General features: G+C 44.2%; 1 protein-coding gene across 1 annotated transcript; it reads right to left on the bottom strand.

Annotated features, from left to right (window-relative positions):
* Window positions 1-382: 382 nt before the first annotated feature.
* Window positions 383-11,407, bottom strand: LOC117426331 (inhibin beta B chain-like). Its single transcript, XM_034043798.3, has 2 exons — window positions 9,818-11,407; window positions 383-2,554 (listed from the first exon to the last, which is right to left on the bottom strand). Exons 1-2 carry the CDS (start codon window positions 10,203-10,205, stop codon window positions 1,779-1,781), a joined length of 1,164 nt encoding a protein of 387 aa, XP_033899689.2. The 5' UTR covers window positions 10,206-11,407; the 3' UTR covers window positions 383-1,778.
* Between the last annotated feature and the right edge of the window lie 6,016 nt (window positions 11,408-17,423).

The following is a 17,423-nucleotide window of genomic DNA, read 5'->3' as shown; positions in this document are numbered from 1 at the left end:
TTTCTTTGTTCTCACCTGCCCAGGGACTACCAATGAAAATGAGCTTATAGCTACATTTGGGTACAATGCATCATATGACATGTTCATTTATGTCAAAAATTGTACAATGTCCCTGTCAAATAAATGAAATAAAAAAAATACGAGGGCTTATAATACATGTGCACACTACTGTATATACTTAGCTATACACTTGCAACCACCAAACAGACAGGCACACTTTCCTTTTAGAAACAAACTAATTTTAAGCTTCAGCCAGCAGATCAGCCCAGGTATGAACAAAGACATTGGATCAATCAGAATATACTGCAAGAGTTAGAATTCAGTTTTTAACAAAACAAATGAAAATGAATGAATACAAAAATAAACGACAGTGAATCACATCTTAATGCAGAGTAAGAATTTTATTTTTAACAGTTACAAGGAACAAATATTTTAAAAACTTATTTTACTTTACATAAACTGTACACAGTGACATTTTATTAATTCTAAATGATTCTGCAACAGGATCTAAAAAGAGCTTTTATTAAATAAAAAAAGAAAACAAATAAAAATTTATCAGAAATGTTGAAATATTCCATTTGTCTACTGTACAGAATAGAACATGCTGAATTTAAAAAAAAATGGAATCCATAATATTGTACCCTGAAACAGTGTTTAGGCCTCACACGTGATCGCACAGTATTTTTACACAGTATGCGACGGCCTTGCTGTCTTAATAACAGCTATAAAAAGAATTGGCTTCTTTGGTTCCATTATTAGGTATAATACATTTTTTAACAGAATTCAAATTTCAGTTTTTATAAAAATAACATTTTGTTTTTCTTTCAATGGCAGTTTTTTAAACTAATCACGCAACTTTTCAGTGCAAACATTGTGACAATCATTCACTCATTGAAGAAGAAGCAGCGAACGATTACGTTTCAAGTATTGTATCAAATAAAGAGTCTTACAAAGAGCCGTGCTTGTCTGGTACGGGTCATTGCATAGCTCATGCGGCACTTCTTTAACTGGGTTGTGTGAGTAAGGGGAAGGGCACCGGCAGGCACCCTTGGAAAGGCATTTAGGTCTGCAAGTGCTATCAAATGTGCATTCAGGAGTTTGTAAGTGCTATGCTACACCATTACCAGCCGAGCAATATGGCCATTCTTGACATCCACTGATTCATACGAGAGAACCCAGTTATTCTTTGCATCAGCTGTTTAAGTACATTTGATTGTTTTTTTTAGGGATGCTGTAAAGAGTAAACCTGTCTCTTACAGGCCAGCCGAAACCCTGATTATACCAGTCCATATGGGTTTCTTGAACACCAGTTAGGAGTCCATGCTCTGCCAATAACTGAAGAGTGCTTTACTTCGCTGGAATGTCTATAGGAATTGAAATCTCCTTCCACTTTTGTGGAATGTGTGCCCCATCATCTTGATGTTTTCCTTGTTGGAAGTGCTGTTGAATTTAAACTTCTTTTCAGTAGATGGTGCGCATTCCCTTCAGATTCCATTTCTAGGTCACCAAAAAGTGGTCAGGTTCTGTGTTTTGTGTCACGGGCACCACAGGCCTGGATGTGATAGTTTTTTTCTTCTTCTTAATTACTAATTAAAATGCAGAAGCAGTCTTTGATTTTGTAGAAAAGGCTAACCGTAAACAAAAGGTATCAAAATGTTCATAAATATTATTATTATTATTTTATTATTATTATTTCCTGTTGCTTGATGTAGCAGAGCAGAGTAATAATCCCTTTTAAAAAAATGATCAAATTGAGGGAACTTGCTTGCAAAGAAAACTCAAGCACAGCCACATTCTTCCACGATCATGTTGGGCACATCTCTCTTGACAATGTTATACTCATCGTCGAAGTACAGCATTGACATGGTGCTGAGCTTGGTGGGAATGCAGCAGGAGTTCATGGAGCCCGGGCTCAGCCCTCGCATTCTGTACTGGTTCACCACAGCCGTGTGGAAGGAGGAGACCGACCCAGGCACTCCAGCCATGTAGGCCGGGCAGCTCCCCTCGCAGTAGTTCCCATAGTATCCTTTCGGCGCTATGATCCAGTCATTCCATCCAATCAGCCCGAAGTCAATGTAGAACTGCTGCCTGCAGCAGAGGCTGGTCCTGCCGTCGCACTCCAGCCCTCGCTTGCGGATGCGGTGCTTGCTGTTGGCCGCTCGAGCCTGCACCACTAGGAAGGGCCGGTGGGCCTCGTCATCGGGGTTGACTAGGACGGGTGTCACCGCCACGTCCTGGCAGCCCTCGCAGTGCACCTCCAGGCTCTGCCTCCTCTCCCCTTTCTCCAGAAGAGCCTGGATGGCCTGTGTCAGGGGGAAAGTGTGCCAGCCGCTTCTCTTGAGCTCCACCCGCTTCTCCACCGTGCTCCACGTGCTGCTCCCCCCGGCCTCCTGGAAGTAGATCTTCACTGTCACCTTGCGCCGGGCGCCCTTCTCCGCGTTGGACGGGAGCACTTTAAAGTACAGCCACAAGTTGGCTTGAGAAACAAAGAGATTTTGGTTTCCTTCATTCGAGACCAAAAAGTAGAGGCTTGACTTGGATGATGCCAGCTCATCTGCATAAGAAAAGAGACAAAAAAAATCTTAATTCACATTTATCACAAGATTTAAATGTAAAAGACCAGTTAAATAAAAGACATTGTTAGTTTTACCCCCCCCCCCCCCACCTCTACCCCATTTACAGTGCTTTTACATAAGAGGTATAGTGTTGCTGTTGTATTTTTAAAAATACAATTTGACATTCATTTACAGGTTTTTGTCATTGTAATAACAAAGAACATATCTATAACCCAGAAAAATAAGTCAACTGTAAGGAAATATGAGAAAACAATGCTAGGGAATTTTGATGAGATGACCTCATATTTGCATTGATTGTACAGATTAGGTTCACTGTAAGCACAATTGCAGGAGACTTTTGCATTTAACAACAGTAAGTTAGCCTTAGCTGTGCATATTACAGAACACACAGTAAGTGCATAAGTAAAACCCAGTTGTGTGAATTGACACTGAAGTACAGCATTATTTGTGAAGGCTCATTTACGGTACTCGACACAACCTGCTGTGTCTGTGCATTGAAATGAAGGGAGTATCATGCTCTCTGGGTTTGCACACAGACATGGAGAGTTTCGGACTGAAGTAAAGAAAGGGTCTTAAAAATAACCGGTAAGGATAAAGAACCTTCTAAGAATAGAATGGCCTGAATGTTTGAGGCGAATGTTTAGAATGTCAAATAAAGAAAATGGGGCCAGTCTGTCTGCTGCTGGGAATTGAAATGGCTTTAAAAGGAAGTCACTGTGCTGCTGAGTCAGGAGAAAGTGACAAAGGAAGACTGAAGACAGCTACATACCTAAAGAAACCTCACCAAACCCAAATTTCGAGAAGCAAAGGTGACCGGGAGCTGAAACCAGCTGGAAGCTGAAAACAAGCTGAAGAGAATGCACCCGGAGCCACTGCAGATGTGGGATCTGAATCCTTCGATAGCTGACCCCTTCCCCTGCTGGCTATGCTGAAGAGAATGCACCCGGAGCCAGCGCAGATGTGGGATCTGAATCCTTCGATAGCTGACCCCTTCCCCTGCTGGCTATGCTGAAGAGAATGCACCCGGAGCCAGCGCAGATGTGGGATCTGAATCCTTCGTTAGCTGACCGCTTCCCCTGCTGGCTATGCTGAAGAGAATGCACCCGAAGCCAGCGCAGATGTGGGATCTGAATCCTTCGATAGCTGAACGCTTCCCCTGCTGGCTATGCTAAAGAGAATGCACCCGGAGCCAGCGCAGATGTGGGATCTGAATCCTTCGATAGCTGACCGCTTCCCCTGCTGGCTATGCTAAAGAGAATGCACCCGGAGCCAGCGCAGATGTGGGATCTGAATCCTTCGATAGCTGAACGCTTCCCCTGCTGGCTATGCTAAAGAGAATGCACCCGGAGCCAGCGCAGATGTGGGATCTGAATCCTTCGATAGCTGACCGCTTCCCCTTGGCTCTGCTGAAGAGAATGCACCCGGAGCCAGTGCAGATGTGGGATCTGAATCCTTCGATAGCTGACCGCTTCCCCTTGGCTCTGCTGAAGAGAATGCACCCGGAGCCAGCGCAGATGTGGGATCTGAATCCTTCGATAGCTGAACGCTTCCCCTGCAGGCTATGCTAAAGAGAATGCACCCGGAGCCAGCGCAGATGTGGGATCTGAATCCTTCGATAGCTGAACGCTTCCCCTGCTGGCTATGCTAAAGAGAATGCACCCGGAGCCAGCGCAGATGTGAGATCTGAATCCTTCGATAGCTGACCGCTTCCCCTTGGCTCTGCTGAAGAGAATGCACCCGGAGCCAGTGCAGATGTGGGATATGAATCCTTCGATAGCTGACCCCTTCCCCTGCTGGCTATCCTGAAGAGAATGCACCCGGAGCCAGCGCAGATGTGGGATCTGAATCCTTCGATAGCTGACCGCTTCCCCTGCTGGCTATGCTAAAGAGAATGCACCCGGAGCCAGCGCAGATGTGGGATCTGAATCCTTCGATAGCTGACCCCTTCCCCTGCTGGCTATCCTGAAGAGAATGCACCCGGAGCCAGCGCAGATGTGGGATCTGAATCCTTCGTTAGCTGACCCCTTCCCCTGCTGGCTATGCTAAAGAGAATGCACCCGGAGCCAGCGCAGATGTGGGATCTGAATCCTTCGATAGCTGGCCCCTTCCCCTGCTGGCTATCCTGAAGAGAATGCACCCGGAGCCAGCGCAGATGTGGGATCTGAATCCTTCGTTAGCTGACCCCTTCCCCTGCTGGCTATGCTAAAGAGAATGCACCCGGAGCCAGCGCAGATGTGGGATATGAATCCTTCGATAGCTGACCCCTTCCCCTGCTGGCTCTGCTAAAGAGAATGCACCCGGAGCCAGTGCAGATGTGGGATCTGAATCCTTTGATAGCTGACCCCTTCCCCTGCTGGCTATGCTAAAGAGAATGCACCCGGAGCCAGCGCAGATGTGGGATATGAATCCTTCGATAGCTGACCCCTTCCCCTGCTGGCTATCCTGAAGAGAATGCACCCGGAGCCAGCGCAGATGTGGGATCTGAATCCTTCGTTAGCTGACCCCTTCCCCTGCTGGCTATGCTAAAGAGAATGCACCCGGAGCCAGCGCAGATGTGGGATCTGAATCCTTCGATAGCTGGCCCCTTCCCCTGCTGGCTATCCTGAAGAGAATGCACCCGGAGCCAGCGCAGATGTGGGATCTGAATCCTTCGATAGCTGACCGCTTCCCCTGCTGGCTATGCTAAAGAGAATGCACCCGGAGCCAGCGCAGATGTGGGATCTGAATCCTTCGATAGCTGAACGCTTCCCCTGCTGGCTATGACAGTGCTTTGGGGTCATTCCCAATTGGCTCTGCATCAGGAAGTAGAAGTCCATGAAGTACGGACCACAGCCAATTCCGAAACAGAATACAGTACAAAGCTTCAAATGTTGCTGAGAATAGTGTGAAAGCTAAACGCTTAATGTGCCACGGAAACTGCATCTCTTAACTGGAGAATAAATGAAAGCTACATTGTGCAAGTAGCCATTCTGAAAGTGCTCTGTCGCGTACAGCAAGGTAGAGCTAATGTGAAGTGTGGTCAATGGAAAAAATTATCGATGAGTTTAGAATATGTAGCATAGAGACAGCAAATCGATGTGTTTATAATATGTAGCATAGAGATATGTTTAGAACATAGTATACTGAAAATGTGACCCACACTGGAAACAGGCCAAGCAGCAGCTGTTTATTTAGATTCCAATTGCGTCCGTTTCCTCACGTCATAATCGTACTGAAGTACTTCCTGCGAGGAGATAACTCTGTACCCCCCGGTTTGTTTATATAGATAGCTCTCTGAGGTCGGTACTTCTAAAAAGCTCTAAATCGGTTGTGAGGGGAGGGGGGGTTGTGGAGAGTGGAAGCAGGGTCCTCAGTGTGTGCGTTTATCCAGCTCCACTTACTCGTTCAGTCTGGCACTGTAAATGATGATTCTGTCGCTGGCCTGGCGTGGTGCAGCTGGGTGGGTTTCTGTTCCTTTTTTATGCTACAGCTTAGTGCTGCTGAGCCTCAGTCTCGCCTGCTGCTCTGGGTATGAGCCTGCGGCAGGGGCACTGCTGGCAACATAAATACATACATCACTGGAAATGAAGTAGTGTGGCACACGAAGGCAACATGAAAGTCAGGGTGTTACTAATACTACTACTACTACTAGTATGTGGTCTGAAATTATTTGTTCTAATGGATTGAGAGATGACCTCCTGACCACCGGGAGGTGAGGTGAGCTCACTGTCCAGGAACGCAGAGATCATGGTGCAATATAAACATATACATCATATAAACGCTGTGGAACCGAGTTTGTCCGAGGAGATGTTTATACAAGTAGCAGCACCCGCCATCCAGCATGCCTTCTTCAAGACTTCAAGCAGCCTGAAACGCTCCAGTAATACAGGTAGCTTTCCCTTGGCACTCTGCAGCATTCCACCTACAGTACGCTGGGACAGTCTTCATCCTCTTTAAAGAATGACATCACTGCGCTTAAGGGGCCAGTCTGTCTTCTCCTGACCCTGATTTGGTTTTGCCTGAATTACCATCCACTGTAAGTGGAGATGGCAGGTGGTGTCACTGTTTAGCCCTGCTCAGCCCTGCCAGTGTGTGTAGATCAGGAGGAGGGGTCCACAATCAACAACAATGATCAAGGGTCCACAATCAACAACAATGATCATTTCCCAACATGTCCACACCTGCGCCAACCTCACAACATCATTACTCAATGCCTTTGTTAATAACAGACCGCAGGTGCTCCAGCCATGACCCAGCAATAATACATGGACTTCGCCAAGGAAAAACAAAACACCTCAAGCTGGATAGCTCTGGTATTGTAACTGGGAAAGGAGACCAAAACGTAGTGGAAGTGGGGAATACAGAAAATACAGTCACATGCTGTGCCTTGACATGGGCAACTCTGTCGATGTGAAAGGTCTGAGGCACAGAGAAGATCGAGAGCATCTTTCAAACCAAACCAGTGATATCATCAGAGCACCAGGACCTACCTGCCAGCCAGCTGAAAATCCTTCAAAGATATGGGATGAACAAGGGTTAGGGTTAGGGTTAGGGAGAACATAATTATTAGCTGAATCAGAAAAGGTCCTGGTGGATCTAAATGACTTCTGCGAGCCAGGTAACTCACTTACAGTATCTTGGGGAACTGACAGCAACATTTCAGTGTAGATCCTGAGTGCTACCAACAGTGCTTTAGCCTTCAGCTGACAATAGAATATTAGATGAAATCTTCAAAGCAAAGTGAGCTGATCTCACTGGTGAGCTCCATCTACAGTTTACCACTGAAGACTTCATTTTATTTATTTATACAGGAAATTAACCCATTGAGGCCGAGGCCTCGTTTACAAGGGGGTCCTGTCATACACAGACACACTCACACATAAAACAACACAGTTAATATTTGTGTGGACCAGCCTTAGACAATAACAACAAATAAACAAAGGAGCAGGAATACAGAATTTTTTTTGTTATTTTCAATGTGAACTAAAAGAAAAGCAAAAGTTTTAAGCAAATCCCTAATACGCTCTTTATAACCAAAAAATGAGAGGCTATCAAATTCCATTCTTAAACCCTGTGAAGAAGTGTTCCAGGTTTCTGGGAATCAATAAGAAAAAGACTGCATCCAGGCGCCCCCTTCCTCTCTCTGAAAACCAGGCTTGCCACGGCTCCTCTATTAGCCTATCCCAATTACCATATGACATTCCTTCTTTGCACTAATGCCAGCAAACAGGGATTAGGGCTGGAGTTGTATTAGCTCTAATACAAGATACAAGTGTACAAGAAACAGGGAAGCCAAAAACTGTACCTTGGCGTTGCTGGCTTATGTATATTTTTGTTTCATACTGCATACGCTATACATTGACACGCTCAGGAAATTGTAGTATTTAAAGAAAGGCAACATCTTTTCACTCAAACAAGAGCCCTTCACATGTGTGTATGAGAGGCGCTTTCTCCTACCCATGCATATTTTAGGTACAGCGTGCATTTAGTCTTCCTCCTGTGAAGAACGCCCCCCCTCTGTGAAGAGCGTTACATGTGCTGTGTAACAAGAAGGAAGAAAGAACCCGATTTATTTTTGCACCCTGCAACTTGCACCATTTTACAGCAAAGGAAAACATACAGCTACTGTTACTTTCTTTTTTTTAAACTAGTAGGGAACAAGAAAAAGCTCCTTCTCTCTAACTGTCCGATTTAAAAAAAAAAAAAAAAAAAGACAAACGGTGCAATTGAAATGCTGATTAAACTGGGCATCAAACACCGTTACAGAACCCTAGCGTCCGGGTTATTCAGAAAGACTTCGATTCCGCCCGTGTCGGTGGCTGGAGAGTTCCCCCGTGGCTTTTGCTTGTCACATGTCCGTACCCAGTTGGCAAGCACGCCGTTTGGGGTTATTCCCAGCTGGCTGCGAATCAGGGAGTGCAGACCGGAGCCAGAACCACAGTCAAATACAGAACAGAGGTTCAAAACGGTGTTGGGAAAACTGGGAAAACCTAAGCGCCAGGTGTGTAATTGTAAACCAGCCCAATCATTATTTTAATTTTACAGTAGAATCCTGCCTTTAACCGCTCTGGGAACCTACAGCATAATTAGAGGTTAACTGTGTGAATGCTAGTCACTTTAACAAGGCATTGATCAGCTAATTGCTGAGTCAACAATATGACATGACTGCCACTAATAATTTTAAGGAATGATTTCTCTGTACTCTGGAACTGGTCAACAGCATAACACAATTATAAAACGTGATATCAATACAATTTAAAAATGAGTGCATGCTTTTGAACAGGATTGCACTGCACAGTACAGCCTCCCGTTGATAAGGGCTTTGCTGAACTGTGTCCGCACGGTATACTAAGAGATGCGATGTCTGGACGAGGAACTGCTTTGGACTACTTAGCATCAAGGACAAGTCATTTACTACTGGAATTCGCACAATTGGCCGTTTTGTACATTTGTGAATTGAAACTACTGCCCGGATTTGTGTCCTAGTGAAATGGCAATTAGCAAAAGAAGCACGACACAGTTAATTTCAGGTACCGGGTAACCGGAGAGATCGCTACTGAATTACATCGGCTTTTTTTTTTTCAAATATATATATATATATATATATATATATATATATATATATATATATAAGTTTGTTCTTGCAGTTAGTCAGCCTTTTGTGGATATTTTGTTTGATTATTATTATTATAATTAGTAGTATTAGCATCATTATTATTAAAGGGTTTCCCAAGCCCCAGCATCGCCTGTCAAACACGTTTTGAGTCTTCACAGTAAACGCATAGAAGACGGTTAGAGGCGTGCTTTTCATGTTGAGAACTCTCATTGAAAACTAACTACCACGGGCAAACAACTCTACTTAAAGAAACATGCACTGCTGATACAGAAAGCACTGTACTGGTGTTTATTATTATTATTATTATTATTATCCATGTTTTATTTGTACAGCTTAGAGATGTTTTGAAGACTGAACGCTAGTCTGCCCTGCCAGACTCGTGTTCCCTGCACATTACTCCCGCTGTGCGGTGTGCGATGTTTCAGGTGTCTTGATGCACGCTTAACGATACACATACTTATAAAACGGATACTTTTCATTACCTCGTATATAGTTCCGTTGTAAATGACTAACATTTCACCAGACTAATATGACAACCCGATTCTTTGTGATAGTTCAAAATTATAATGGGAGAATACAAATAGGAGACAATAACAAAAAGTGCTCAATAATAATAATAATAATAATAATAATTTACGCAACAGACCTGATTCTGCAAAGCTGATGATCTCCGAGGTTTGTTCCAGGACCTCATTATCCGAGGTGGCGTGCCCATCCAGGTTTGGGATTTCTACTCTGCCATCCTCCCTAACTTTTCCAGCGTGCAGCTTCCTTAGCGCAGTCACCATCGCCGCCTTCGGGATGGGGTGGGTGATGTTGGGTCTGTCCCGCATATGTAACCTGTTAAGAATATGCCTCTTTACCGCTTCCAGAAACTCCACGTCCATCCGCACCGACTCCTCCGGCTGCCCGAGGCCGCAGGAGGTGCACGTATCCTGGGTCGACGCTTGAGACTCAGTCCCTGGGGCCGCTGTGCCGCTGGTACAAATAATGCATGCCACAAGACAAGCTATTTTCATAATGAAGCTGCTCATTTTCTCAAATGTGTGTGTGTTTTTTTTTTTTTTTTTTTTGTAGAACTTAGAAATGTAATGATATACGTTTTTTTAAAGAATAATTCTAAGAAATAAATATACAAAATTAAAAGTTTGTCTTTATCGGCTAGCTTCTGACCCAATAACCACTCAAAATGCAATGGAAATGCTTCAGTTGTATGTACAGGGAGCATCAAACCCAGTCCCCTCAGTGCTGTGTGACGTGTTCCTTCCTTCCATACGTGCGTCTATTACAGATAAGAGGCTGGAGTATAGATGATGACCCACTGCATTCGCTTGGTAATGTTCAGGTTAATATAGTCTTTGGTCATTTTTAAGTGCCACTCGAAAGAAACCCGTACATTGCTTTTGCCCTGTATTCCAGTTTGTGTCTGGTGACGAGTTGGCTTATATACTTACAGCCTCGAAGTGCCCAACCAAAAAATAATAATAATTTCACCGGAGTCCTTACCCTCAGCGCCTCTTTATAGCAATGAATGATACTCGAGTCACACAATATTTAAAACAATTAAATAAAATAAAAAGATTATCAAGCAAAGTGACAAAAGCACTCACTGACCCAGAGGAGCAAAACCAAATAACGAAGGATAGAAAGCAAAAGAAACCCCGCTGCGACCGTTTCACATTGAGCAATTCCCACTTTGTAAGAGAAAGGAAAGATCGCTTCATTTATATAGCTCCCTTTTCGGTCTCGGCAAAATTTCACTTTGTCATTCTCCATCCGCTTATTTCTTCTGGCTTTGATCTTTGTCGCCGTTGTTTCAAATAACTGATTTTTAATTTCCGATCTGCAAACGGGCGCTGATGTGTATCTGAGAGCGTTAGCAAGAAAAAAAAAAGGACAATCTTCAGATCGGCTTTTTTCTTTGCCCTGCAATCACGACATTGTGACACTATACACTGAAACTTTTTATACCGGAGTCAGAACCACGTGGGGAGTTCCACCAACTGGACTGACTCTCGGGTTTGCAGCGACTATGCCTGCAGGCTACGGCAGCGATACTTCCTGATAGAGCAAGCAGTCGGAGTGGAAATATGAAGTGAACTGGCCAAGGCAAACCGAGCAGACAAACAAGCTGGGATTAAAGGAAAACGGTGCAATCCAAAATGTACACCGACTAGGAGATAGATAAAGGATGCGTCTTATTACTTATTACTTTATGCGCGCTCATTCTTAAATGCTGTCTGTGCAAAATGTCTATTTACCAAATGTTGTATGTTTTAATTATATATATATATATATATATATATATATATATATATATATATATATATATATATATATATATATATATATTAGTCTTTCCTGACAGACCCGCTCTGTCCTCATTCATTTGCAGTTGTACTCTCATGCACACACACTACCAACTGCAGCACAAATACACACAATACCAACTGCAGCAGACACACACAATACCAACTGCAGCACAGACATACAGATACAATAAATACACACACTACCAACTGTAGCACAGACACACACACACACATTACCAACTGAAATACAAACACACACTACCAACTGCAGCACAGACACACATACAGCACACACACACACACACACACACACTAGACCAACTGCAGCACAGACACACATACAGCACACACACACACACACACACACACTAGACCAACTGCAGCACAGACACACATACAGCACACACACACACTAGACCAACTGCAGCACAGACACACATACAGCACACACTAGACCAACTGCAGCACAGACACACATACAGCACACACACACACACACACTAGACCAACTGCAGCACAGACACAGATACAGAACACACTAGACCAACTGCAGCACAGACACACATACAGCACACACACACACACACACTAGACCAACTGCAGCACAGACACAGATACAGCACACACACACACTAGACCAACTGCAGCACAGACACAGATACAGCACACACACACACACTAGACCAACTGCAGCACAGACACACATACAGCACACACACAAGACCAACTGCAGCACAGACACACATACAGCACACACACACACAAGACCAACTGCAGCACAGACACACATACAGCACACACACACAAGACCAACTGCAGCACAGACACAGATACAGCACACACACACGACCAACTGCAGCACAGACACACATACAGCACACACACACACACAAGACCAACTGCAGCACAGACACAGATACAGCACACATACACACAAGACCAACTGCAGCACAGACACAGATACAGCACACATACACACTAGACCAACTGCAGCACAGACACACATACAGCACACACACACACACAAGACCAACTGCAGCACAGACACAGATACAGCACACATACACACAAGACCAACTGCAGCACAGACACAGATACAGCACACATACACACAAGACCAACTGCAGCACAGACACAGATACAGCACACACACAAGACCAACTGCAGCACAGACACACATACAGCACACACACACACAAGACCAACTGCAGCACAGACACACATACAGCACACATACACAAGACCAACTGCAGCACAGACACACATACATACAGCACACACACACAAGACCAACTGCAGCACAGACACAGCACACATACACACAAGACCAACTGCAGCACAGACACAGCACAAACACACAATACCAGCTGCAGCAGACACAGATACAGTACACAGACACAATACCAACTGCAGCAGACACACAGATACAATACACACACACACTAGCAACTGAAACAGACACACACTACCAACTACAGCACAGATAAAGTACACACACAACACCAACTGAAGCAGACACACATACAGCACACACAATACCAACTGCAGCAGACAGATACAGTGCACATACACAAACAAGACTAACTGCAGCACAGACCCAACACAAACACACAATACCAACTACAGCACAGACATACACAGTACCAGCTGCAGCACAGACACAGATACAATAAACACACACACACACACTCCCTACCAACTGTAGCACAGACACACACATTACCAACTGAAACAGACACACACACACACACACACACAATACCAACTGCAGCACAGACCCACAGACACAGCGCACCAAAACTGAAATGCAGGTGTAGACCAGCGTGCAGTTGTGACATGTCTCTCCCTCTGCCTCTCTCTCAGGATTATGAGCGGAGCCTGCGCTTGTTGAGCCTGGATGATATGGAACGGCTGGCGACCCGCATGCTTCACCCAGAGGCTGTGGAGTGCATGGAGCTGTCCTTCCTGGACTGAGGAAGAATAGAAATATGCCACTGGTGTTTAAACAATAAAACCTTTGGACATTCCTGTATTACCAGCAGCACACCCACTGAGCAAGGCATTGAGCAGCCCCAGATCCTAACCATGCTCCAGTCCTGGGTTTACCAGCAGCACACCCACTGAGCAAGGCATTGAGCAGCCCCAGATCCTAACCATGCTCCAGTCCTGGGTTTACCAGCAGCACACCCACTGAGCAAGGCATTGAGCAGCCCCAGATCCTAACCATGCTCCAGTCCTGGGTTTACCAGCAGCACACCCACTGAGCAAGGCATTGAGCAGCCCCAGATCCTAACCATGCTCCAGTCCTGGGTTTACCAGCAGCACACCCACAGAGCAAGGCATTGAGCAGCCCCAGATCCTAACCATGCTCCAGTCCTGGGTTTACCAGCACCACACCCACAGAGCAAGGCATTGAGCAGCCCCAGATCCTAACCATGCTCCAGTCCTGGGTTTACCAGCACCACACCCACAGAGCAAGGCATTGAGCAGCCCCAGATCCTAACCATGCTCCAGTCCTGGGTTTACCAGCACCACACCCACAGAGCAAGGCATTGAGCAGCCCCAGATCCTAACCATGCTCCAGTCTGGGGTTTACCAGCAGCACACCCACTGAGCAAGGCATTGAGCAGCCCCAGATCCTAACCATGCTCCAGTCCTGGGTTTACCAGCACCACACCCACAGAGCAAGGCATTGAGCAGCCCCAGATCCTAACCATGCTCCAGTCTGGGGTTTACCAGCAGCACACCCACTGAGCAAGGCATTGAGCAGCCCCAGATCTTAACCATGCTCCAGTCCTGGGTTTACCAGCACCACGCCCACCGAGCAAGGCATTGAGCAGCCCCAGATCCTAACCATGCTCCAGTCCTGGGTTTATCAGCACCACACCCACAGAGCAAGGGATTGAGCAGCCCCAGATCCTACCCATACTCCAGTCTGGGGTTTACCAGCAGCACACCCACTGAGCAAGGCATTGAGCAGCCCCAGATCCTAACCATGCTCCAGTCTGGGGTTTACCAGCACCACACCCACTGAGCAAGGCATTTTCGTGCATAGTTGAATCGCTTGGCCTTGTTTCCACGTCGGAGGTATGGCTTTTTGGCCGCAAGTCTTCCATGAAGGCTACTTCTGACCAGACTTCTCCGGACAGTAGATGGGTGTACCAGGGTCCAACTGTTTTCTGCCAATTCTGAGCTGATGGCACTGCTGGACATCTTCTGATTGCGAAGGGAAGTAAGCATGATGTGTCTTTCATCTGCTGCAGTAAGTTTCCTTGGCCGACCACTGCGTCTACGGTCCTCAACGTTGCCCGTTTCTTTGTGCTTCTTCAAAATAGCTTGGACAGCACATCTGGAAACCCCTGTCTGCCTTGAAATTTCTGCCTGGGAGAGACCTTGCTGATGCAGTATAACTACCTTGTGTCTTGTTGCTGTGCTCAGTCTTGCCATGGTGTATGACTTTTGACAGTAAACTGTCTTCAGCAACCTCACCTTGTTAGCTGAGTTTGGCTGTTCCTCACCCAGTTTTATTCCTCCTACACAGCTGTTTCTGTTTCAGTTAATGATTGTGTTTCAACCTACATATTGAATTGATGATCATTAGCACCTGTTTGGTATAAATTGTTTAATCATACACCTGACTATATGCCTACAAAATCCCTGACTTTGTGCAAGTGTACCTAGAAGAATTGATGCTGTTTTGAAGGCAAAGGGTGGTCACACCAAATTATTATTATTATTATTTATTTCTTAGCAGACGCCCTTATCCAGGGCGACTTACAATTGTTACAAGATATCGCTTTATTTTATATTTTTTTATACAATTACCCATTTTTACTAGAGCAATCTAGGTAAAGTACCTTGCTCAAGGGTACAGCAGCAGTGTCCCCCAGCTGGGATTGAACCCATGACCCTAAATATACAGTGCCTTTGTTCTTTATACATTTACCCGAAACCTTGCTTAATATAATTGTAGGAGTGTCAGCACTGTACTTGCATCCAGAGCGCGTCTGCCGATGAAAATAAAAATACGGGTAACAACAAAACACTATTGGGTTCAACAGAGACAGTCAGTAGCTTAAAAACACATAAGCTAAAAGAATAAAAATACGGGTAACAACAAAACAGTATTCGGTTCAACAGAGACATATTTGGAATGATGATAATGGATGCAAAATATTTACTTAATATATGTATCATTCACAGCACCCGATTAATAATAATTATTCGCTAAAAAAAATAAAATAAAGAAGCATTCAATGTCCATGTTCCCTGCAATTCAAACCCCTCCTACATATCAATAGCAGCACAGCACATCTTTCAAATCAGATCCACAACTCAGTTTAGGAGACACTCAGCAAGCAACAACAAACCCACCCGTAAACAAACATCACAAGCGGGTCCGGCCGGTCGTTTGTCATTAACAATGCGGGATTCAAAAACAACCGCTGCACGGAATAATAAACAAAGTAAACAGGTGCATTCACCTGGTTTAACGAGCTCTGCAAAACAGTAACACACGTCTCCTCGCCTGGCTTCCTTCTTCCACAAACTTACATATTATTAGGCCTACATAAAACAGAATAATATATGTATTATATAGGCTAGCGCCTTTCATCAAAGACATCAAAGCGCTTTAACACATCTAATACAATAAAACAGCAGTAAAATAAAATATTTTTTGTTTTTAAATATTAAAAGTTTAGGTTAAAAAAAGCTAAATGAAATATATCTGTTTGTTTCACACACAGACAAGTCCGACTGGACCTCATTAAGTCGACACTCAGATACAGTGAACAGAAAAGTGTGTCGCTTGTGACAGTATTTAATTAATAAATAAATAAATAAATAAATGTCAGCAGTCATACATTTCAGACTTAGTGCGCCCAGGATGTGTTAATCTATTCATTGTTGCTTTTCAGGTAACTCATAAAAATTGCCAGTGACGTACAACCGAGTGTGCAAACTATCGCGTTCCAAAAGCTATCGAACCTGCTCCGCTAAACCTGGCACAGAAAACATGGTCGCGTCACACACAGGAGGTCTTTATTTTCACATCAGTTGGGGCTGATTTCTTGCACCAAACAATGGAGCATTTGTATTAGGAGTTGCCCCCCTTTTCTTTCCCACTTTCTTACATCTTATTGTGGTTCGGCCAGGTTCTTTAAATTCTAATCCCCACCCTGCAAACCCAGTCTTTCTGGGATGGGAACATATAATAATAATATCGCTTTCAGTGCTTTTTAAAATGCATTCTGTGTGCATTCTGGTCCCAAGCAGCTATCAAAATGCACAGTGGTTATATTTTCAAAGCAGCATAGGAAATGAGTGTACAGTAACTGCAAGTAGATTTGAGTGGGTGACCTGTTCTCGGCTTGTAAATCTGACCGCTGTGACGGTATTAATCCACAGCTGCAGCATTGGTGACAATTATTTTCTTTTAAAACTTAATAAAGAGCGCCACCCATCTCCCAACAGGCGAATGGGCAGCTCCTGGCAATTACACAACCGTGCAATGCTGCTTCAGCAGTCGAGAGCCGAATACCAAGTCAACACATTATTTATATATATATATATATATATATATATATATATATATATATATATATATATATATATATATCTATATATCTATATATCTATATATATATATATATACACACACACACACACACACACATACACACACACACACAATTTTATAAATATGCAACAAAATATAAATATTTAAACATTATTATTTTATTTTTTTTAGTATGTTTTATTTAAATATTTGAGCTATTTTAGACATGAAAAGTCTGTGGCTGTTAATCACCCGAACTTGCACGCATGTGTTTTTTTTTTTTTTTTTCTCTACAAAATACGCATTGCCAGGTCCTCATTTCACTTGTATTATTCTGAAGTAGCGATACCGTATCTGCACACAATGTTGATTTTAACCCG

The sequence above is a fragment of the Acipenser ruthenus genome, chromosome 11, assembly GCF_902713425.1.
Source record: "Acipenser ruthenus chromosome 11, fAciRut3.2 maternal haplotype, whole genome shotgun sequence".
NCBI classification, from domain to species: Eukaryota; Metazoa; Chordata; class Actinopteri; order Acipenseriformes; family Acipenseridae; genus Acipenser; species Acipenser ruthenus.
The sequence above is the reverse complement of the archived record's forward strand: the minus strand, read 5'-3'. Positions and strand labels throughout refer to the sequence as shown.